Source organism: Mugil cephalus, chromosome 1 (genome assembly GCF_022458985.1).
Source record: "Mugil cephalus isolate CIBA_MC_2020 chromosome 1, CIBA_Mcephalus_1.1, whole genome shotgun sequence".
Lineage (NCBI taxonomy): Eukaryota > Metazoa > Chordata > Actinopteri > Mugiliformes > Mugilidae > Mugil > Mugil cephalus.
Window position 1 is genome coordinate 32,124,353 of NC_061770.1, and position 24,704 is coordinate 32,149,056.

Genomic DNA, 24,704 nt, shown 5'->3' on the forward strand with positions numbered 1-24,704 from the left:
AAGAGCCCTTTTCTTTTCATGGGGAAAAATTTAGGGATTAAAAAAGGGTTTTAAAATGGGACACCAACTGTCTCTGTGTCTCGTGTCTCTTCTTTTTTCTTGTTTTCCCATTTCTTTTCCTGCGGGAAACAAACCACTGGGGGGAAACCGTCAGTTAAAAGTCCAGATCAAAAATATTTGAAAAATCACATAAAACTTTTAAAAACCATAAAATTGGGAACTCAAGACTGGAAATAAAAGTTATGTGATTCTTTGTGGGTTGTTTCATTGATGTTGTTAAAATTTTCCATTTTCTTCCCTTTTCCTTAAAGTTTTTTCAAATTTATTTTTTTTGGATTTTGTGACTCTGTGCCCTTTGGGTTTTTACTACTTTTAAAAGTTTATACGGTCCGACTATGAGGGAGAGTTTTGTTTCCCCTGGGGCCCTGGTGGGGGAGGGATTAAAGTCCTTGAAGTCTGGAGAAGAGCAAGGCCACTCTGCAGTGAAATTTTTCCCCAGTTGAACCCCTTTTAAAAAAAATTTTTTCAGTAATCCAGAAAACGGGGCAAAAATTATAGATTGAAAACGCACGACTCAGATTTTCCCTGCGGGAAACCTCCCCTTGGGGAAAAAAGTCTCGGGGAAACATTTGGGCTCCATTTTTTTTTGGGATTATTTCAAGTTTTGTTTGTAAATTTTTGGGTTTCTTTTTTTAAAGATTTTTTAACTGGGATGGGGTCAGTGTTTTATGTTTTTAAAAATTGGGACGATTGTTTGTAAAGGGTTTATTTAATAATGAGATTTTGATCTTTTTAAACCCCGGGATGCTAAAATTAAATTTTGACTTTGGGACCCAGGGAAAATCTTGAATGTGTTTTAAAATTTTAAAAAATTTTAAGAAAAATAAAAAAAAAAGGGACTTTATTTTTTTTTTTATTGGGGGTTATGTGTGAAAAAGGGGGTTTTTAATTTTAAAACCCAAAATTTTTTTCTATAAAAATTATTATTAAGTGTGTTTTTTTAATTCAAAGAAAAAGACCCCAATTTATCACTTTCGTGGGGGAGCACCTTTTGTTTCAGTGTCAGGCTCTAATTGGCGAATTTTAAAAAAAACAAAAAATCCAAAACCCAAAGAAAATAAACCCTTTTAAACCCGGGGATTCTCATACTTTGATTTTAAAAATTTAAAAATTAAAACTTTTTTTTAGGGTAGACCTTTCATGCAAAAAAAAAAACCCCTTCCCTCCGGGGCCGGGGCCCCTTCCCCACAGGTTCAGAAAAAAAAAAGGTTTAGAGTTTTAAAAACTGGGGAATATTAAAAATTAGTTTGTTCGGGGAAACCATTGTTTCTCACGGGACAAAAAAAAGATTTTAAAAAATAAAAAAAACCCTGAAAGAAGAGATGAAGGGGAAATTTCACCCCCTTTCCTGACTAAAGTGGATCTAAAACAGTATTGAAGAAGATTCTAAAAAAGTCTTTTGGGAAAAAAGTTTTTTTAAAAATAGCCACCGGGAAAAATGGCCCCAAAATAAAAGGACTTCCTGTGGGGTTTTTAGAGTTGGGACCCAGGGAAAAATTTGTACCTTTGGAGGTACTTTACCGGAAGTTAAAAAACTCTGTTACGGGAAATGTGAAAAGGGTAAAAGTTTTTGTGGGAGCATTTTAAAGTAGGTTTTTGTAAAAAAAAGAAAAATGGCCCTGACTTCCTGTTATTTTTGGGGTTTGTCTTAGGGGGAACAAAACCTTTTTTAATTTCGTTGTAAAGTTGAGCCATGTCGGAGTGACTAAAAACAGGGGGGAAAATTAGCATTTCAAAATGCTTGCTTTTTCCCCCAATGTGTCAAAATAAACAACCAACTTCTAAAAGGCTAATGTAACATTGGGCATCTTGTTTACCCATGTTTACACCCGGGAAAAATTTATGTTTATGATCTGGAAAGGAAAAAGACCCAAGGGGTTGACCCTTTATGTTTTCCCCTCGTCCATTGTTTTCCATTTTTTTTTTGGGGATTTTAATTTCATTTTAGAAAATTTTCTCAGAAAAAAAGCCCAACAATTGCCAAATTTAAGTTTTTTTTTTTTGGTTTTTTTTTGGGGGTTTTTTTGGGAAAATGAACATTGATTCGTTTTGGTTCCTCTTTAAAAGGTTGGTCTCTCCCCCAATAAATTGAAATTTGTCTTATATTTTTTTGGGAAAAAATTTTTCCCTTTTAAAAAAAGATTTTTTGAATTACCAAAAATTTGTCTGTGAAAAGTTCCCCCCCCGGTGGGGCAGTGGATTGGTTTAGGGTTAAATACTCAGTGAGATTTAAAAGGGAGATTGTTTGGATTTTAAACAAAAAGGAAAAAACATACAAATTAGCATTTTAAAGTGCTTCACAATAATTTGGAAAATTGTATTCCAAAGTTTAAACCCCCCACAAATGTAATAAAAAACACAAAAAAAGTAAATTTTTAAATGCTTTTCGTTAGAAGTTCCCAATAAAGATGAAAACTAAAGGGTAAAAACCAACAAAAAAACTGACTAAAAAACCAAAACGGGGAATTCGGGGGGGGGCCATTTTACTTTGTTTGAAAAAAACGCATTTTAAATTTATTAAACCACGTTTAGGAAAAGTAAAACCCCAAATTTTTGTAGTTTAGACATCTTTAAAAAACTTTTTTTCCAACATTGCCCTTTTAAATTTGGAACTGCTCCTAGGGGGTAAAAAAACTAATGTACATCCCCATTTTAGAAAAGGGAAATTTGTGGGAGATGGCAAAAAAAACGGGGACGTTGACTTTAATTCAAATACACATGTTGCTAAAATTGTTACATGTTTGACAAGAGTCAAAGCCCGGGATATGGGAATTTTTTTTTGTGTGGTCACATTTCGGGGGAGGGTTTTTTACCTTTCTTGGGCAGCAAGCGGCTAGGTGGTTTGCACCGATGTCCCAGTGAGTGGGTTTGGGGGTCCGCCTCAGGCCTTTCGGGGGTGGATTTTGCATTTTTTTCCCTGGGGTCTGCGTGGGTTTTTCTCCGGGTACCCCCTTTCCCACCCTCCCCCCCTTTCCAAAGTTAGTTAGCTGGCGCCTGTCCGGGTTTTTCCCCCACCTCTGCCCAGCTCCAGAAACCCCCTAAAAAACCCCAAGGGATCCAAAATTTAAATCCTTTGAAGCCAAAAGAACTTTTTGATATGCAGTTGGAGATATCAATTTTTTTGTTGTGTTGTGTTTGAATTTGAGTGTTTTGTTTTTTAAAAAAACTCATGAAGTTTTACTCACAAATTTTATTTGGGTTTATGTTTATGTTTTTTTTGGGTTCTTGTGCGGGGCCATGCAAAAAATTTTATGGCCCTGTCTGAAAAAAAAAATCTGTATAAAAATAATCCAAGCGTACAAATATTTTCTCTTGGGTCAATGCCCCCAAAACCCACCATAGGAAGTTGTCATTTTTTTCATTTTCTGGTTTTTGTATTTTAATGAACTAGTCCTACGGGCTTTGCAAAATTGTTTCATTATTGTTGAGTTAGGATTTTAGATTTGGAATTTCAAAACCCTAAACCCCTTGGACGGGGGTCAAACCCCAGCCCGGGGGTGTGGGGGGGCCCAAATTAATTTATTTTTTTTTTTTAAATTTTAAAGTGGGGAAAATATGTCCTCACAAAAAAATGTTTTTCAATTTTTCACTTTTTTAAATTCAAAAAAAATTGATTTTTTTTGGTTTTTTGGACAGGAAGTCTGTTATTAAGGGGTGTTTGCCCCTTTTCACTTTTAAAAAACATCGACTCTATTGATAGTCATTCTAATAATGTAATTAAATTCTTTGCTGATGATGTGAATTTTTAAAAAACTGTCGAAAAGCGGGGTTTTAACAAATGCAGCAGTAAGGGGAAAAAAAAGTAAAAGTATGAGCCTCGTCTTTTGGGACGGGTTTTGGTTGGGGTGTGGGGGGTTTTTGGGTTTTAGGGGAAAAACCCAATCGAATTTTTTTTTAAATCCCTAAACCCCAACCGGGTTTTGGGTTTAATGGAATGTTTTGCCCCCATTTTGTTCGGGGTTTAACCTCTAAAGTTGTTTTCCGTCTGCTATTTGTAAACTTTCCCAAATTCTTTCCTCTTGTGGGTCCTCTCCTCCAGAGTCCCTAAAACCTTACTCCTCTGATGTCAGAACCAGCTTCCCTGATCGGTATGTACAAGGGGGACAAAAAATAAAAAAAAAAAGTTTGAGGATTTTATAGAAGTGAAATTATAAAAAAAAAGTTTGGATTAGTGAAGTAACGATCGGGAGAGGGGGGTTTGTCACAAAAAAGGCAGAAAAGGGAGGCGTTTTCCCCAAGGTTGTTTATGTTTAAAGTCTAAGTTTAGTTGACCCAAAAAGGGGTAACGGGAGGGCTAAAAAACTGACATTATTTTTTTGGTTTAAAGTTCCTTTTTTGGGGGTTTGGGACGGGGGAATGTGCTGTCAGTGATTGTACGGTGCTGTAATTTTATGAGGGACTTTTTTTAAAAAACCTTTTTATTTTTGGGGAGGTTAGGGTCTTTTTTTTTTGTGCGAGCCCCCCCCTGACCCTTTTTTTTTTATTTTTTTTCCTTTTTTGAAAAAAAAAATAATATAATGTTGGAAAGTCAGTGAGAGGGGGGGTCAGGGTTACTTTTTGGCGGGTTTTTTAAAAGTGTCCTTTCCCCCAAATCCCCCTCAAAAGTTTCCAGTGTGGGGGCCAATGAAGACCCAGGGTTTCCCTGTTCAATTTTTTGGGGAGTTGTTGCTTTTCCCCCCAAGCGGGAATTTCGGCGGGGAAAAAAGGGGATGCTGGCCACAACAGAAGGTAGAAGATTCCGCTTCTTACTGCACACGGGGGAAAGGGATCTCCCCTTTCCTCGGGGAAGTAGGGGGTTCTCTGCGGGCCCTTTCCCTGTAACAGCTGTTCTTTTGGTCCTCCAGTTAAAGTCTGTTTTCAAAGGGGTTTTCATTTTTTTCCCCTGTTTTTCATTTCCTCCCCCTTTCAAAAAATTTCCTCCCAAGGGAAATGCGGAGGGCTGGGATTTTTTTCCCTTCCCCCCCGAATTTTTGGTCTTTTTCCAGAAAAATTTCTGTATGGGGGAATGACTCTGAGTTGGGGCTAAACGTCAGTGGTTTTTATAAAGTAAACCCGGGGAACGGGGAAAATTTTACAGTCCTCGGGTGGGGCTCCCACACCATCCCCAAAACATCAGTAGGCCCACGACCCTTTTCCCCCGTTGCCCCAGGAGACGGGGTGGATGCACTAACACCCATGGGAATGTAGCTTCTCCCCCCGGGCAACAAAGGCTGGATGGGGGCAAAGGGGCACTGGAAAAAATAAAAGGGAAAAGGGTGTTTTTCTCAGGGAACCCCCTACACCCCCGGGTGTGAGGGGATTTCACTCAGCAGATAAAATGACAGCAGCACCCATGCCCAGACTTGGCCTGGGGGGGGCAAAACTGTGGGGGGGGTCAAAAGACGTTCCCCAATGGGGCCCTTAGGTGGGCCACCCAACCAACCCTTCTCTAGACCTTTCATTACATCAGATGTGGGGGTCAATGGGGGTTTAACCCACTGGGGGGCCAGATGGAGTGAATTTTGGGAAGGGGGAAAAAGGCAGGGGTTTCTTCCAGAGGGGGTCCCCTCTCCGGGGCTGAGGCTCAAAATGAAGGGTTTTTGGGAGAAACAGAAAAGGACCCCTTGGGGGGAAACAAGTCCTTGGGGTTTTTCCTTTAGGGGGGATGTTTTTCGGCCCTGCAGCCTTTCTTTGGGTTTTAATTTTCGCTGGTTGTCACAGTCAGACAGGGGGATTTTCCGGGGGGAAAAAGTGTATGAGCTGTGTTTGGTTTGGAAACGACCTTTTCCCTTCCCCTTTCCACCCCCATTTTTGTCCTTTCATTCCTGCCCACAACCCCCTCATTTTCTTTGCTGGGGGTTTTTCTCCGGGTTTTCCTTTCCTGTTTTTTGTACCGTTTTGGCTTCCCCTGCAGTTTTTTTGCTGTCCCCCTCCTTAGCTCCCTTATTTCTTGGGGCCCTTAAAAGGGCTCTCCCTTTACTCAAAAGGGGAGTTTTCCAGGTCACTGGCAAACCCCCGGGGGGGTGGAAGGGAGGCAGGTTGTATGTACGAAATTTCCCGGGCGTAGGTCCGGGGGTTTTTGTTGTCAGGGGTTTTGGTTTTTCCCAAAAACTGGTCGGGGTGAGCGCAGACTTTTAAAAAAAATTTAAAATTTCTTATTTTTTAAAAAATTCTCCTGAAATTTTTTGTATTAACATACTCATGTTCTGTTTTTTTTTTCGGGGGACTTTTTCGATTCCTCAGAGGGCAGTTTTTTACTTCACTAAATGTTTTCAACCTATAACGGGTTTGGGTTTTTCTTTTCTCCCCAAATTTTCCCAAAAGTAGGGGTTTAATGTTAGGGAAACAATGAAATATTTAAAGGTGACTTTTTCGGAAATTTTTGGGTTTAAAGATTTAAAAAACAAACACTCCATACTTTTTTTGTGAAAAACCTTTTTTTTTCCTTTCCAGGTCTTTTCTAAAAGGTCAGTGGATTAAATTAAAAACCAAAATTATAGAAAGAGTTGGTGAGACGTTGTTTACCGTGTAAAATAAAAACTTCGTTTGACTTTTTCTGAAGCAACGTTGGAGTGGATGATTTGGGGACCTATTCTTTCCTGGTTTTGGCGAAAAGGGGTGCAGATTTAAAAAAAATGCAAAAAAAAATCCCCCTTACAGGGGGAAGAACTTTCTTTTGTTCCCTGATAAAACTGAAACAGGGAAAAACGTTTCAGAAACTTTTTTTAAATTTGAAGCTGTCTGAAAAAGGAACTTAAAGATGTTACTTTTGTAGGGGAAGGGGAATTTAGAGAGATGTTTGTTGGGCTTGTTTTTTGGTAAGTAGACGTTTGAAGAAATAGCCCTCTGATATAAAACCCTTTGACCGGGATTTTTTATTTCCATGACTTTTTCTTTGAAACATTTTGTTTCTCAGAATAGTCCTGTCCCCCTCCCCCGTCACGGGTTTATCAGGGAGGGGACAGGGGAAAACAGAGGAGGAGTGGTGTTACATTTGGGGAAATCCAGGGCTGGTATCGGGAGCCTGAGGTTTTGTGGCTGGAGCTGGGGAAAAACCCTGTTCCCTGTTGGACCCCCGGGGGGACAGTCGAGGTCCTGATGCCCTTTACTTTTCCCCGGGAAGAGTGACTGTGGACAAGGGGGACACAAAAAAAAGCTTCCCCTTTGTAAAAACCCAAAACAAAACCCAACACCCCAACCAGCCCAGAGAGGCTAAACTTTACAGGGTTCCAGGTTAAAAAACACGTTTTAGAAAAACGGACCTTGACATGTTTTTTAGTTTGATCGGGTTTGTGTGTGATTGTGTAGAAAATGTCTTTGAAAACTCTTTTTGTTTTCTTTTCGGTTTGGATTTTTTTCTTGTCCGGGGCCCGTTCTGCTGTTCCTATCAAAACTGGTTTGGCTGTTAGCTTAGTTTTTTGGGCCTTAGGGTTATTTTAGCCTGTGTCTTTTTTGTGTGGGGGCCCAAAATAAAAAACATTAAGTTACAGATAAGTCCCCACATCAATAAATGAAAAAAACCCCAAAGCAAACGTCTTTTCTAGTTGGAATTCGCTGTTTTTTTTTTTCCCAAAGAAACCAAAAAAAAGTTTCCAGAGATGAAGCTAAAAGAGGAAAAAACCCCGGGGACAGGGGAAAACAGTGGCGATGAAGGTTTTGGGAAGAAACAAAAGATGTAAAAAGAAAAAGAAGGGGAAAGGGTTTAAAAAGGTTTAGATGAGTTTAAAGAAATTTTTGATCAGTAAACCTGGGGGATATCTTTCATCCATCTTTTCGGGTCGTGGGCTGACGAAAAAATATGGGAAAAATTAAAGGGAAGTGCTGCAAAAAAAAACCAAAAAAAGAATTTGGAAAAAACAAGATGAAGGGGATGGGGGAAACATGTGAGACCACCAAAACACTATCATTGTTTTAAATTGGGGGGAAAATGACCCTCTGACCCCAAAAAAAACTGTGACTTTGCCCATCTATGGGGAAAAGGGAAAACAACTGCGGGTTTTTTCTCCCCCTTCGGGTTTCAGTAAAACAAAAAGGAGGAGAAGGAGAAAAGCTGCGGGGAGGAGATGGAGACCAGAAAAAAAGGGAGTGGAGACAAGAAACAAAAAAGCGGGAAAGACCAAAAACAAAGAGATGGAGGAGATGGAATGATGAGGTAAAAAAACAATCTAAATAGACAAGGAAAAAGAGAAGTATTTTTATTCCCCAACAAAATCTTTTCTCATCGGGAAAAAAAAAAAAACCAAAAAATCTGAAAAAAAATGCCCGGGGGGGAAAAATTTCAGTTTCGTTCAGAGTAAAATTAGTTTTAACACCCTTCATGTTAAAAAAATAAAATGTTTTTTGTTTGGGTTTTCGGGACATAAAAAAAATAGAATCAGTGTTTGAAAAAAAATTTGTTTTTTGCTTTAAAAAAATTCTTCCAGTTGGAGAGAAACAAAGTGCGGGTTTTCCGGGGTTCTTTCGGGCCCTTTCGGGGGAAATTTGATAATTTAAAAAAACTTTGTTTTAAAAATTTTTATTTCAAAAATTATAGAAATTCTTTTACTCATTCTTTCTCAGTAAAAAGGGGCCCCCCCAAACAATCAAGAAAGTGGAGTAAACTGAAGGAGGAGGTTAGTAGTTTCTATGGGGATTCTATTTTCGTTCTCTTTTTCAATGTGTTTTTTGTTTCATTTAATATTCAGATCATGTTTTGTTTTAAGGGGGGTTTGTTTTTGGTGGTCAACATCTTCTTTTGGGGCTTGTTGGGAAGGTCAAAAAGGGTCAGAATACTTTTTTTCCTTTATCCCCTAACTCCTTAGACTGGTATGATGTAGACCACCCGCTGGATCAAAAAAAACACAAAAAAATGGGTTTGTTTAGAGGGGCAGAAAACCCTTTACATATTTGACTGTAATCTAGAGAAAACTGGTTCTTGTTATTAATGAAAATACTGGGGGGAGTTTGGAAAAAACACAAAAAACAACTCTTTCTCCAAACTACAGGTCAAATGTAGGAAAATGCAGGAATTTTAAAAAGCATTTAAAATTTCCCCCCACAGTAGTTTAATAGAGGGAAAATGTTTTTGGAAAATTTGAGTCTGACTTTTTAACAATTGGACTTCACCCCCTTTTTCTCAGGTCAATGAATAAAGGAGGAGGGGGAAAAAGAAGGGTGGGGAAGGAGTGGGAAAAAGATAAACCCTGAGGTTGAAGAACAAGTCAAAAAACAAAAACCTTTTAGAAATTTTTTTTTGGGAAACCCGATCTTTTAAAAATTCCCTTTAAAAAGGAAGTGTTTAGAACAAAAAACCCGTTTTTTATGTTCCCCAATAAAAAAAAAAATTGTTTTCTTTATGGGCCTTTTTTTTGGACTTCCCCTCAGTGGGAGAAGAAGCTCAAAATGGGGAGGAAAAAAAAAGAGAAAAGAGTGAGAAAAGTAAGTGGAGACACTGAAGAGGGAAAAGGGGGGACAAAAGGGGCTTCACTAATGAAGCCCCGAATGATTTGGGGAAAACAGAAACTGAAGCGATGATGTGAAAAGGGCTAATTGTGGATTGTGGGCTCCCCCCAAACCCCGAAACAAACCCCAGGAAAAAGCAGCCCCGCTAAAACAGTCGGGGGCCCTCAGGGGGACTTTTACTGTGTTCATTTTATCCCCAAAAACCCAAATATATCGGGTTCCAAAAAAAATGGTCTGATCAGGGGATGTTGTTTTAAAAGTCTTTTTTTTTTTTCACAGAAAATATTGGGTGCAAAGGTTTTTAAAAGGGCACCAACTTAATTTTTTTTCCGGGCTCTGTGTCTTTAAATTTTTTTTCTTGGGTTTCATTTCCGTCCTGCAGGGGGCAAACCACTGGGGGGGACGTCGTTTAAAAGTCCAGATTTAAAATTTGTGAAAACCCAATTTACACATTTAAAAAAGTCAGTGGAATAAAAACTGGGGAAAATTGTTTTCTGTGAGCTTTTTTAGGATGTTTCATTGATGTTGTTTTTATTTTCCCCAATTATTATTTTTTTTGACCTGACCTGGTTTACCCTTTTGGATTTACTAAAATTTACAAAAATATTTTCCATCCCCGTTTTGGGCCAAAAATTTTTTCTTCAACCCGATGCCTTTGGGCTGGGAGGGCCTGAAAAATCCTGGAAAAATTGGAGACCGAGTCCAAAGGGTTTTCTGCAGTGAAAAAATGTTCCCAGTTGAACTCCTTCAATAAAAATTCGTAAAACCAGCAAAAAGCAAAAAATTAAAAGTGGGGAAACCCGCCCCCCGAATCAGGTTTTTTCCTGCAGAAAACCCCACTTTCAAGGAAAAAAGTCTCTGGAAAACCCCTTGGTTTCCCTTTTGTTGGATTAGTAAGTTTGATGTGAAAAAATTTGGTTTTGTTTAAAAAACTTTTTTCCGGATGAAGGGCGTGGTTTTTTTTTGTTAAAATTTTGAAGAATTTTAAAATTTTTTTGTTTAAAAAATTCTGCTTATTTACACATTTTGTTTAAAGGGGTTTTTAAAAATTTAAAGGGCATATTTTTATAATTTTTTGAACCAAAATTTCTGATACCAAATTTTTTTTTACATTTACCTTTAAGGGAAAACTTAAATTTTTATTACAATTTTTTAAAAAAAAATATTTATTTTATTTTTCCCTTTAATTTTAGGGGGTGGTGTGTGTGATGAACAGTGCAAATTTTTTTCAAAAATGTAATTTTAAATTAAATTTTTATATTTATTTATAAAAATTTTAATTGCATTTTTTGGGGGATTTTAAAAAACATAGGCTAATATTACAAAATCGTGAGGAAACACCTCTAGGATTAAAAATTAATTTGAAAAATTTAAAACAGAGGTCCATGTGTTCAGAAGTGTTTCCAAACCCTTTTGGGTGGGACTGGGTTTTTGTTTTTAGTTCCTGGTTTAGTTTCTGTAAACAGGGATTTGTCTCCCCCAACAAATGTTTGTTTTTTAAAATGTGTGAAGAAAAAAAGGGCAAAAAAGAGCTCTTTATGTGGGAGGTTTATAAAAAAAAAGTTGTTTTTCCAGTTTTTGGTCAAGCAAGTTCCTGGTGGGTGTTTCCCACAGATTTTTTCCTTTTTTAAATTTAAATTTCCAATAAAACTCTCAGAAATTTAAGAAGTATTGTAAAAGGGGTGGCGAAAAAGCTTCAAGAAATTCTTTTTGGATTAAAAAAAGTTTTTTTTGTTGCTATCAGGTTGGAAAAGGTTTCCCCAAACCCCTCTCTTAAAAAAGTTGGAACCACAAAAAAAAACCCCCAGAGGGGTCAGGGGCAGGGTTTAAGGGCGGGGCTGTTCCCCTCCAAAGGAGTTTGGTCCACCAACAAAAAAAATCAACCCCCCATCATGTGGGAGAGGGAAAACCCGAGGAACCCAAGGGGGGAATTTAAGCAGCTAAAGGGGCCCCTTTTCCATTGGCTAAAGGGTTTTGTTTTATGGGAAACCCCCTCAAAACCCAAAAACAATTTCTCTCGGGGCCACAAAGGGAAAATTTGGGGGGCAATTTTTTAGGGGGACAGAATTTAGGCCCCGGGTAGAATTTTGTTTGGTTTAAAAGTTTTGGGGATCGGGCATGTTTGGGGAAAATGAACCAAAAATGCTTCCAGCATTTGAACCCCATTCCCTCCATGAAAACCCTGGGGGCGCTAAATTTTCCGGTTTGGGGGCCCGTTCTGCTGGGATTGCTCTTTATTGATGGACCAACGGAAAAAGGAAAAAAAGTGACAAGGGGCATGAGTCAAAAATTTATAATCTTGTCTTTTTTTTTCATGGGTTTTAAAAAGGGGGCAGCTCCCCTCTCTCCCCCTTTGCAGTGTTTTTTTGGGTGTGTTTTGTTCCCGTTTGTGTGTGAGGGGGAGATCCAGGTGCCCGGGGGTTTTCCCGGTTGGGCCCCTGTGACCCGGTTGCTGCCTCGGATTGGTTGACTTTTCCCGTTAAAGTTCAGCGGGGCCAGCTGACTTCCTCCTAATTCTCCCCATTTTCCAAAAACCCGGGCAGCAAGGCCCTTTTTTTGTGTTTGTGTGTTCTTGTTTCGCTATTTTTTCCAAGGACCCGTTTAAGTTTCATTTTTCCCTCAGACTGAGGGGCATTTGTGGGAAAAATGGGGGGATTTTTTTTGGGGGGTCCTACTTTGTTGGGGCCCCAAATTTTTGGGGGTTTTTTTTTAAGGTTAAAACTCAGTTTTAGGGTAAAGGTTAAAAGTTAGGTTTTTGGTTTTTGGTTAGGGTTAGGATTTAGTTGAGTGGTTAAGGGGTTAAGGGGAAGAGGGGTTGGGAAAAGGGAGGGTGCTAATGGGGTGTCCCCCACAAAAAAAAGGCTGTACCCGAAAGTGTGTGTTGTGTGTGTGTTTGTGTGTTTTTGTTGTGTGTGTTTGTGTGGGGTGTGTGGGTGTGTTTTTTGGGGGGGTGTGTGTGTGTTTTGTGTTTTTTGTGTGTGTGTGTTCTGTGTTTCTTGCTACGTACCCAGGGGCCCGTTTGGGTTTTTTTTCCAACAAAGTGAAGTTTTTTTTTTTGGGGAAAATGAGGCATTGTGGCCCGTCCTCACTCTTTTGGGTGTTTTAAAGGGGTTTAAAAGACCCGTTTTTGGGTAAAGGTTTTCCCTTGTTTGGGGTTTTTGGTTAGGGGTTGGTTTTTTGGGTTTAGGTTTGGGTTGGTTAAGGTTTAAGGGGGGAGGGAATACATTCATTTTGAGTGTCTTCAAGACAGAAGTTTCAAAAGGGTGTGGGGTGTCTGAACATGGGCAACTTTTGCTAAAATGCATTTCTGTTCTTTGGTTTTAAATTAAAGGGTTTAAAAAATGTGTCTTCGAAATGTGCATTCCCTGTGATCATTGAAAATTTTTGTAAATAGTTGTGTTGTTTTCTCCAAGGTCGTAGAAAAATTAAGTAGAAGCCTTTTTGAAATTGGGTTGTTTTTTTCCTGTTTATTTCATTTAGGAGTTAGGTCAGTTCGTGTTTTTTTGTTTTCATGGGTTTTTTTTGGCATCAGGTACGATAGGGCCCCATTTAGGTGTTTTGTTAGTTATTTTGGAAAAATTTCCCCTCCGAAAAAAAAAAAAAATAATAAAAATGTACTTAAAAAAAAAGTTTTGGTGGGAAAGTTTGGGGGTTCCCCCTTGGGAGGGGGGAAGAGCGGGGGCCCCTTTAGCGTGGGGTTTTACCCCCGGTGTCCCCGGCCCGGCCATAAGGAGAAAAAACCCAAATTTGGCCCTTTTTTAAGGGGGCACCACAGGGAGAAAAAAACAAAAAAAGGAAAAACCCCAAGGGGAAATTAAACCCAAAAAAAAACAGGGGCACTTCTTTAATTTAAGACACAGAAATTTATGGGAAAAACCCAGAAAACAAGGTTCACTTACATTTAACCTCACAGAAACCCCAGATGTAATTTTTGGCTAATTTAACCAAATAAACTTTTTTTCAAAAAGTATTTATGTTGACTGGTTTGTTCTTTGTCTATTTTAGGGGTTTTTTTTTTTGTAGAAAAGTAGAAAAGGGTTTTGCCCCGTTTCGCTTAAAAAATTTTTTAAAATTTCTGTTACTCTCAAAAAAAAGAAAAAAACCCGGCAGCAGCGAAACACATTTTAATTTACAAAAAAAAATAAAATCCCTTTAAAGCAGGATCGTAGCTTCAATTTTTTTTAAATGTTGAACTTTAAGTCCATCCCTGTTTTGAAAAAATGTTTTGTTTTATTTATTTATTTTTTTTTTTTTAATCTCTTTGGTTTTCTCCAGCCAAACCAGCAAAAGAGGCACCGCCCAAAAGATGAGGGATTGTAGAATTTAAATGAAATTTAAAAACAAAATGTCAAGACTTTTTCAGAGGAAGGTTGCTAAAAGGGGGAAAAAAGAAATCTGTGTGTGTGGTGCTTATTGGGCGCTTTTGTTGTTTTAAAAAAAACAAAGGCCAGGAACCTCCCCGATGCTTGGGCAGCCACGTCCCCTCCTTTTGGTTTTCCCTTTAAATTTTAAAAAAAGATTAAAAAAAAGATAAGTAACCCCCCCCACAGTGTGGGGCATTTACAGTGTTGCAGCAGGCCCTTCGACAGTTTTAAGGGGGGCAGTGCACACAAGAGAAAAAGGGAAAGGGAAACATTAAATAAATCCCAAAAAAGAAAAAAAATTAACACAAAATAAAATCCAAATGTACGGGAAAAAATCTGTTTTTTCTTTGAATTGTTTTAGTATTTTTTCCATAAAAAGTTGATCCCTTACAAAAAAACCCTATTAGTTTATGAAAAGGGTTTTAGTACATATCTCAGGCCCCATGTGGGGGGGGTGTTTTGATAAAAAAAAAAATTTATTTGCATTTTCTTTCACCAATGTTTCAGTCAGTAAAACCCGTTTAAATCATGGCAGTGATGTAGAAAAATAGGGTACTGGACGTTTGCCACCCAACAATTTAAAATTTTGATGCAGCCAAAACCCCTCACCCCCTGTAGTCCACCATGAGGTGTTAAAGAATTTTTGAGATCGAGTTGTCGAGATGAGGGCCCGGGGAAAAAGAAGGTTTTTGGGGGAGGATTTTTAAACATCGTGTTTTTTATCAGGGGGTGTTCACTGAATGGAAAAATTTAAGGCACACAGGTCCATATTTGTTAAATTTTTCCCCCCGGGGGCCTGGTTCAAAGGGGTTTTCGTTCCAAATCTTTTGGAAAAATCCAGATTCATCCAAAAAGGGGGCAGGCAGAACCCCTGCAAGACCTATCAAAAACCCGGTTTTTTGTAAACGGGGGCCTTTAATTATTTCTTTTGTGGGGCTACTGGGAGCAGGTTGGTTAACAAACCCCCCAGCAGCGGAAGGAAGGACCTTTCAGTAACATACTTAACATAGGGGTGAGTGAATTCCCCCCTCACCTGCTGTAAATCACTGCCCCGTGTGTTATAGGGCCCCCCGGAGGGGTGGGAGGGCAGCCCAGAAAAGGGGGGGGACCAAACCTTTTCCCGTCCCGTCTGTTTTAGTCTGTTTGTCTGCTGCTGAGGATGCTTTTTATCCGCAAAAAACCAAATCTGCAGGGGGATGGTGATGAGACCATGGGTTTTATATTATTTTTTTAAAACCCTAGCGTGGCAGTTTTTGTCAGGTTTTTTTTTTTCACCCCAAATACTTATAAAAGTCATAAAAATTTTTTCTGGGGCCCTTCCCTGGATGTTCAAACTGTGTGTGGTGTGTTTTTGTCTCCTTGGGGTTTTTCTCACATTTTAGTTGGAGGGGAGTTTTCTTGGAAACCCGATGATTTTCCCTTTAACCTTCCCTTTCCCCCCACTAGATGAGGCAAAAAACTGCAAAACGGAGTATTTCTGCAGCTAGTTGAAAAAAACTTCGAAAAATTTTGCCCCGTGTAATGGGGGAAAAAAGGGGAGGGGCCCGGACAGGTCCTGGAGGGCACTACATCGAACACACAGGGCCAGTGTCCCATATTTCTTTGGGGCTTTTGGTTTTTGAGGTGTGGGGGTGGGGGGTCCACTTTTTGGGGGTGGGACCCGTTGACCCTCCCCTATGGGGTTTGAGGCTTGTTGGGGGAGAGGCAGACGACTGATCAGGGTCTACTGGGGAAGGGAAAATATTTAAGGGGCCCCTTTTATTTTAAATGTGGGGGTATGGACTGAATCATAGGGCGGGGGAGGGTGGGGGGCAACACGAGGCCCTTTTAGGGTTTTCAGATGGCTGGAAAAGTTTTTTGGTTTGGAACCTTTTTTTGAAGGGGTGCTGGGGAGGGAAAATGAGGGGTTTATTGGTTTACTGTTACCCAAAAAGGGTTTTTTAAAACCCCCCTTAAATTTAATTGGAGTCAATTTACCCCAAATTTTAAAGTTTTTTTTTTTTTATATTTTATGACTTTTTTCCCAAATTTTATGGGGGGGCAAAATGTTTTTAAACAAAAACATTATTGATGATATTTTTCAATTTAGATGAACACAATTTGGGGTTTCCCCTGGGGTTAGTTTGGGCCCGTTTGTGTGTGTGGAAACCCAAAAATCCCAACCCCCCCCAAAATTTGGGAGGTGCGAGTTGATACTTTTGAAAATTTATGAAAAAACAGGGAGGGGAGGGAAAAAAGGGGGGCTTTCCCCCAAAAAATTTTGTTTTCAAAATGATGGGGTTTTATTTAAGGCTCCAATAATGGGGGCTTTTTTGTGTTTTAAAAATGGCTGGGCTCTGTGTTGGGGGAAAACACTCCCAGCAAAACACTTTTACCTTGTTGTTGAATGATTTTAGGAAATTACTTTTCCATTTTTTGGTTTTAAAGTGGCAGGGGGGGGGGGAAAAAAAATTTTTCATGCAAAACTTTCCTGACCATGGACCCTGAAGGTGTTGGGGCGACCTACTAACTCACACCTGCTGAAAATAGAATGATATTTCCTTTTGCTGTTTGGGGGGGGTGGGGTATTCCCCAAGGAATGGGTAGTTTTTATTTTTTTAAAAATGTAGAACCCCTTTTAAAAACTGGGGTAATTTGTGGGGTGTGGGACTAAAAATTAAAAAAAAAATTTTGTGTTAAAACCCTCTAAACAGCCTTTCCCTTTGCCTGTGTTCCCCCCCCAAACTTCCCCCCTGTGAATTTTATAAAAAAAATGTTTTTTAAAAACCCGAGGGTTTTACAAAAGGGAAAAATTTGCGAGGCATGGGCTTTGGGGAAAGGGGGCAAAATTGCAAACAAGGAACTGGGGCAATGTAAACGTTTGCTCCCGTCTTACTTGCTGGGTGTTTGTGTTTTTTTTTTAAAAACTTTGTTTTTCTTTTTATCCAATCAGACCATGAGCACTGACCCTTTAAACCCGTTTTTTAACATTTTCCTCACTCCAAAGAAGCGTTTTTAGGTATGTCAATCTTTGCCCCCCATTTCCCCCTGGGTTACCCCTTTCAGTTGTTTTTCCATTTTGTCCCTTTGTGTCCTGGGCGATCGTCCTCTTGTGGGTTTCCCCCTCCTCCAGACGTCCCTCAACCTTCCTCGTTTTACCGGGTCAAAAACCCCGGGTTCCTGATCGGTATTTTAACAGAGGGCAGAGGACACAGCAGAGAGATGAGGGGTTTTTGAAAACGGGAAAATATAAAACAAAAGGAAAAAGTGAGGTTTTTTAGGGGAGACTGTCACCAAAGAGGGAAGGGAATTTTAAGGGTTTGGGTTTTTGGTTTAAAAAATTGACTTTAGTTAAAAATGATTTATTAATATATTTTTTGGTGAAAACCTCTTTTGGTGGTTGGGAGCTTGGTATAAACAAGAAATGGGGTGTTTGGGGGTGGGGGGGCAAACATTTATTCTTTTTGTTTTTTTTTTTGGTGCCCTCACACTGAGGGTTCTTTTTTTGTGTTTTTTAAAAGTCTGGAAAAGAATTTAAATTTTGGGAAAACTGCCCCCTTTTATACCTCAGGCCCGTTTTGTTGCCAGTTTTTCCTTTTGGGCGGGCTCAGTTCTGAAAAACTTTACTAAACTGTCAATTGGTTTTCCTCAATTTGTTATTTGTTTAAATGATAAAAAATATTTGATAGGAAAGGGGAAATTCCCCTTTCCTTTCTGTTAGGATAAACCCCCCTCACTTTTTTTGGAATTCATTTAGGGGGGCAATTTTTCTTTCCTCATTTTTAGGACTTTTTTTTTTGATTCTTAAAAATTGGGGGGGGTTGGTCCTTCACTTCCTGCTTTAGAACCTTTAATTGTTTGGGGTTTTTTGGGCTCCTCCTGACCCACTATGTAAAAAGGTTAAAATTATGTAGGTTTGTTGGAGCAAAAAAATGGTCCCTTCGAAACAAATCTGTTTTTTTTATTAAAGTGAGGTTTTAAAATTTTTGGAGAATTTTTGGGGGAAAAAACCCTTCCAAACAATTGGGAACAATAGGGAAGTGATCCTGCAGCCACTCACCTAAAAAAACAGCCTGCAAAAAAATAATCATATCTTAAAATTTTTCTATCTTTGTTAGTTACCCCCGTCCATAAAAAAATTAAGAGTGTTAATCAGTGTTTCTCCTTTAGCCTTCTGGGGTTTTTTGAGAGTCAGCTTTTGAGAGGTGCAGTTTTGATGGGGGGATTTTAAATCTTTCTGGGGGGAAAATTGCCCGTAGCAGCTAGTGGGTTTTGTCTTAACTGCAGCTTGGGTTGCAAAAAAAGGGGCCCAAACCTACGAAATCTAGTCTTAAAAAGTGACAGTAACTTTTAAAATCAGAGGACAGGGTTTCAAAAAAAAAAACAAAAAAAATTTTTTTAGTACTAGTACTAGTGGGGTTTTGGGTTTTCAATTATTTTTCTCTCAAAAAAATTTAAATTTTTTTGTATAATAATGGCGGTTTTCAGTTGTTTAAAACAAAATCTTGGGGTTTAGAATTTAACAGGGCCAGTGGGTTGGTTTCATCCAAAGTAAATTCATTTGGCTTAAGACAAAACAAATATGGGAAAAAATTTACCCCTTTTTGTCAATAAAATGGCATTTAAGGGCCTTTAAACAGTCTAAATAAAAAAAAGGTTTCCCCAGCCTGAAAACATTCTATATCTTCCCTTTTAGGGTTGTAAATTTTATTTTCTATAAATTTTTAAAATCCTGAAAGTGGAAAAAGAAAAAACCCCCAAACAAACACAGAAACGAAAAAATTAAAAAACTTGTGTATTTGTTGTTTTTTTTTTTTTTTAATAGGAAAATGAGCCCCAAAATTTTATATGAATGGTGAAACCTGTAGGATTAGTTCTTAATTTCAAGGTTCTGTGCTGGAAAAAAAATTTTTTTCCAAAGTATGAAAGTGGTTTTACTTCCTGGGTTTTCGTGAAATAAAAAAGGGGGGTAGTTTCAGTTTGATTTCACCAATGTTTTGTGTTGAAGGGGTGTGTTGACAAGGGACGAAGGAGCTGTGATTGAGGAGGGCCCGAAAAAGAGTTGTTGCTGGGTCATAGGCTGGGAAAAAAGGGTTTCCCCAAAACCCTCTTAAAAAAAGTATGGAAGTCACAAATAAAACCACAGAGTCCCGACCCGATTAAAGACGAAATGTTCCCTTCCCAACCCGGGTGGTTTTACCCAAAAAACATCACTCCCTCATAGTGGGAGGGGAAAACCCGAGGAAAAACCCGGGGGGGAAATTCCCAAAACAGTAAAGGGGCCCCTTTCAATTTGGTGATTTTATGTTGAAAGAATTCCCCCTCAACAACCAAAAAGGGGCATGCTCTCTGTCCACAAAGGGAAAATTTGGGGCAAAAGTTTAGTGGGGCAGATGGGGGAAAAGAGTTGAATTTTGGGGGGTTTAAATGTTTTGGGCATTTATGTTTGGAGATTTAACCAAAAACTGGTTTCTCCAAAAAAAAAACAGTTAAAAAAAGAACAAAGGGGTTAATGTTTAGGAAAAAGGGCAAGTCAAAATTTGACCCTTTTTTCATAGAAATGTTGTGGAAAGGACCTGAAACATACTTGATGAGAGGAAACCCAAAAACCAAACTCAGAACTGAAATGGTTCTGTTTTTGTTCTGTTTTTTGATCAATGGGATCAAATTCCTCCAAAAATGCTGTAGACCTGATCAGCTGTTACCAACAAAAAATTTTGTTTTTCAAGGGGGTCAAAGGGACAAGGGCTGGGGGAAAAAAGGACCCCACTGAACAAACGTCTTTTTTTTTAGGTCAGTCATTTTTAAGTATAATATTTTGTTTGATTTGTTTGTTTTTTGTCATTTTGGTCAAATTTTGAAAGTCCACTGTCATTTTTTAAAAGGGTTTTTTTTTGCTAAAAACTGTAAAATGGCCCCTTAAAATTTTTTTAAAAAATCTCTGTGTTTTTAGGGGCTTTTAAACAAAATTTGTTATTTTTTATGAGAAAAGGGAAAATTTAAAAAATTTTAAAAGGGGAAAACAACAACCCCCCTTCAAACAAATTTTGGTCAAGTGGGGCCACTTTTTGCTTTTTTAGTTCCTGAAAAAAACTGGATGTGAAAAAAAAATTAAAAAACCCAAAAATTAAAGAAATTTTTATGTACAGTATTAAAATAAAAAAATGAAAGGTGCATTACATTCATTTTTCCCTTTTTTATAAATCTATGGGCCCAAATCCCCTACGTTTTTAGTGCAAAAATCAACAAAACCTCTGTTTTTTTTTTTTCCCGGTCAAAACTGAGTCCCCTGGATTTTACTTCAAACCAAAATTTTAGCAAGAGTTGGGATGATGTTGTTCTTTCCCTGTAAATCAAACCTTTTTGAGGGGGCCCTTTTTTGCCCTCAACGTTGGAGTGGAAAAAGGGTTTGGGCCCCGTTTGTCCCGGTGTGGGGTAAAGGTGCAGAACCCCTTTTTAAAGCAAAAAGATCCGTCCCACCCGAGGAAGAAAAATCTCCCGTACTTGGGTGAACTGAAACATTGGGAAAAGTTTCAATGAAACTCTCTGGGCGTGAAGCTTCTGATAATGGAAAATACAAATTTTTAAAGTACTAGAGGAAAAAATAGAGAGATGTTTGTTGAGCCCTTTTTGTTGGTGAGTAGACGTTTATAAAAAGGGTAAATCCTCTGATTTTTAATGAACCCGAAGTTGGTTTTACTTCCATGACTCTGGGGTTTTAAATATTTTGTTTTCCCGTGTCAGTTCCTGTCTACTCACCCCTCATCAGTTTATCAGGGGGTGGACAGAGAAAGAGGAGGAAAAAGGGGTTTTCAGTGTTGGGGGTCCGAGGCTGGTATCCCCGGGGCCTGAGGTGGGTTGGGGGCTGGACGGCGAGGGAAAACCCGCCCCTTGCTGGGAACCCCCAGAAGGGCCCGTTAGAGGGGCCCCGATCACCCCCTATATGTCCCCGAAACGGTGATGTGGACAAGATAAACAACCCGCTTTTACCTGGGAGTTTTCCAAAAAGAAAAAAACATCCACCAGATCAGAGAGGGCTCCCCAAAAAATGTTTTCCCCGGTAGAAAAACAAATTTGAGAAAAGGGGGCCCAAAGACATGATTTTTGTTTGACACAGTTTGTGTGGATTGTGGGAGGGAAAGTCATGTAAAATCTTGGTTTTGTTTTCATTTTTAGATTTTATTTCTTTTGCCCCGTTTAAAATTTGCTGTTCCCATCAACACTGGTTTGGCGTTAGCTTAGCTGTTGCATCCCTGGTTATTTTAGCAGGTGTTTTCTTTGTGTGGAGAAAAATTTGAAAACCCGTAAGTTTTCGATGAGTCACCACATTAATGATGTAAAACACCAGCAAAAGTCTTTTTTAGTTGAATTTTAGGGTGCTTTTTTTTACACAGGGAAAACCCAAAAAAAGATCCGAGATTTAAGAGAGAAGGAGAAAATTTTCGGAGAAAATAAAGATTTTAAGAGACAAGGGAAATAAAAAAATTAAAGGTTTTTGATGAGTTTGAAGAAAGTTTGATCATAAACCTGTGACTGGGTCATCACAAAACTGTCTGTTGATTTTGCTGAAAAGAGAAATATGAGAAGAAATTTAAGAAGAAACTTTCGGGAAAAACCCAAAAAAGAACTGGGAAGGGAAAAAGACTGAAAAGATGGAGAAAAAATGTAGAAGAACAACACAAAAAACAACCCGTGTTTACCCAACTGGGGGCTTTGCTCCATTAATGGTGAAAAAAGGGTTTCAAAAATGCAGGTTTTTTTTCTCCAGGTCAAAAGGGAAATAAAGGAGGAAAAAGAAAAAGGAGGGGGTTAAATAGTTTCTATTTAGGGTTTTAGTTTGTTTCATTTCAAAGGTTTTTTGTTTCATTTAATATTTTAGATCATTGTCTTGTTTTAAGGAGGGGTTTTGTTTTTGGGGGGTCAACATTTTTCTCTCTTTCTTTTTTTTAGATTTGTGGAAAATAGTTCCTATTTCCCCTTTGTTTTTTCCTGAGTTCTTGTCTAGATTTTTTTTTGTTTGTGGTTCATCTATGGTTTTTTATTTGTGTTATTTTATAACCTTTCCCAAAAAACTTTTTGTTCCAGCTTCAGTTTTGTTTTTAGTTTTTTTTGTTTCCCCCTTTTGGTGTTTTATTTGGGTCCTACCTTTTTTTAACATGACACAACACAACAAAAAAAACAAAAAACGGGCACAACCCCGGGCTGGGAAAAGAACCCACAAGAAAACACAAAAAAGAAACACAAGGGGAAAAAAAGGAAACACAAACCCCAAAAAATAAAAAAACACAAGAAACAACACACAAGAACACAACACAAAGAACCCCAACATAAACAAAACAAAAAACAAAACAACAGAACAGAAAAAAGGGCAGGGGCAGGGGGGCAGGGACAGGGGGGAAAAACAAGAAAAAACACCCCAAGAAAAACACAAGAAAAACAAAAATACAAGAAAAACAAAAAAGGGCACAACACACCAGAACCCCAAACAAAATAAAAAAACCCACAAGGGAAAACCCCAAGAAAAAAGGAAAAACACAAAAAACACAAAAAGAACACACATTTTAACCCCAAAAAATACAAAAAACACCAAGAAAAAAACATAACAAAAAACATAAGAAACACAAAACATAACAAAAAAAATAAAAAAAAACCCCCAACCCATTAAAAAACAATAAGAAAAAAAAACACCCTAAGAAAAAAACTTAAGAACCCCAACACAAACATAAGGGAAAAAATTTAAAAAAACAAAACATAAGAACACATAAGAAAAAACAACACAAAAAATAAAAATCACATGGGGAACACAAACCCCAAAAAAATAAATAAGAAAAACATAAGAACACAACACATTTCGATACCCTAAAGGAAAACATAAGAACACTGCACAAAAAAAACATCAATAAGAAAACAACACAAAAAAACATCAAAAAAAACCCATAAAAAACACAAAAACATTAAAAAAAACATTTTTAACACATGAGAAACCCCAACAAAAACATCACATAAAAAACAATAAGAAAAAAAAAACAAAACAAAAACAAATAAAAAACACCCAAAAGAAAAACAACACATAAGAACACAAATATGAGAAAAACAACAGAAAAAAAAACACATAAGAAAAAAAAATAAGGGAAACAACCCCATAAGAAAAAATAAGAAAAACAACACAAGAAACAAAAAACAAACACAAAACATAAGAAAACCAAAAAAAAGAAAACATAAGAAACAAAAAATAAAAAAACATTAGAGCAAAAAACACAACACATAAGAAAAAACAAAAACTAAAAAATACAACCCCAAAAACATAAGAAACAACACATAAGGAAACAGTTTTGGTGAACCCCAAAAAAACATAAGAAAACCAAACACTTTAAGGAAAAACATAAAAAAAAAATAAGAAAAACCAAAAAAAACACATAAGAAAACAACACATAAGAAAAACATAAGAAAAACAAAACAAAACATAAGAACAAAAACAAACACACACGAAAAACACAAGAACACAAAACAAAAACACAAGGAAAAAACATAAGAAAAAAAACAAACCAAAAACAACACAAAGAACACATGGGGTGTGGACTAAAGAAACCCGAAAAAACAAAATTTTTAAAAATTGGTTTTTTTGGGTAAATTTAACTCTTTTCTTCTTTTCTATGAAGATTTTCATTTTGTTTCATTAAAAAGGGCTTTCAGAGTTTTTTTTTACTCATCCTGACGTTTGTCTGTCAGCACATGTTTCATGAATCCTACGTAGAAACTTCTTTTTTTTTCTTTTACAACTAAACTAAATGTTTCTCTTCATGTTTCTCCAGAGAGAGAAATCCAGTACAGAGGTTCTTCTTTTTACTAAGAATCATCTGCTGTAACTTTTTATTCAACTTTAACAAACATCCTTCCTGAAAACAGCCAAACCTCCCACTAGAAACATGATGTTAACTAAGAGCAGAAAGACTTGTCATTGTCTGTCTGTCTTTGATTGGTTTCTAAAGCTCCTCATGTTCTAGGTCCTACCTCCTCATCACATTTATGTTTAATGATGAAAAGTTCTCTGAATGATTGAGAGATAGAACATGAAGCTGACTGATGTGAAAGGACTAATCTGTGGATGTCGTCTCCTCCCAAACCTGAACAAATACAGAACAGCAGCAGCTCAGACAGTCAGGAGACGTCAGGAGACATCAATGTGTTTGTTAATGCCGAGGACTACTATATCTGTCTGAGAAACTGGTCTGATCAGGTGATGTTGATTTAAGAGTCATTTCTTTTCATAGAAAATATTGATTCAACAGGTTTAATAGACACCAACATTCATTTGTTCCTGTCTCTGTGTCTCATTCTTCTTCTTGTGTCTCATTTCCGTCCTGCAGGACAAACCACTGGGAGGACGTCAGTTAAAAGTCCAGATCAACAATAGTGAACCCATCACATACACATTTAAACCATCAGTGAAAGTCAAGGCTGGAAAGGCTGTTACTGTGAGTCTTTGTAGATGTTTCATTGATGTTGTTATATTTTACATTTTCTTACTTTTCCTTCAGTTTTTCTGATTATTATTTTCTGACTGTGACTCTGTGACCTTTGGATTTACTACATTTACAGATCCGTCCAGGCAGTAGTCTACGTCTACCTGTCCCTGGTGACCTGGTGTGGAAGGACCTGAAGTCCTTGAAGTTTGGAGCCAGAGTCCAGGTCTCTCTGCAGTGAAATAGTTCCCAGTTGAACTCCTTCAATAAAGTTCAGTAATCCAGCAAACAGCAACATTATAGATGAGAAACAGCACGACTCAGATGTTCCTGCAGAAACCACACACTGCAGAGAAAGTCTCTGGAAACACTTGGCTCCATTTTATTGGATTAGTCAAGTTTGATGTGAACGTTGGTT

The 24,704-nt window shown here is 37.9% G+C and overlaps 1 protein-coding gene across 1 annotated transcript; it reads left to right on the forward strand.

Annotated features, from left to right (window-relative positions):
• Nucleotides 1-23,923: 23,923 nt before the first annotated feature.
• On the forward strand, nt 23,924-24,594 carry LOC125016597 (lamin-A-like). The gene is made up of 3 exons (XM_047599184.1): nt 23,924-24,060; nt 24,191-24,298; nt 24,423-24,594. Exons 1-3 carry the CDS (start codon nt 23,929-23,931, stop codon nt 24,525-24,527), a joined length of 345 nt encoding a protein of 114 aa, XP_047455140.1. The 5' UTR covers nt 23,924-23,928; the 3' UTR covers nt 24,528-24,594.
• The last annotated feature ends 110 nt before the right edge of the window (nt 24,595-24,704 follow it).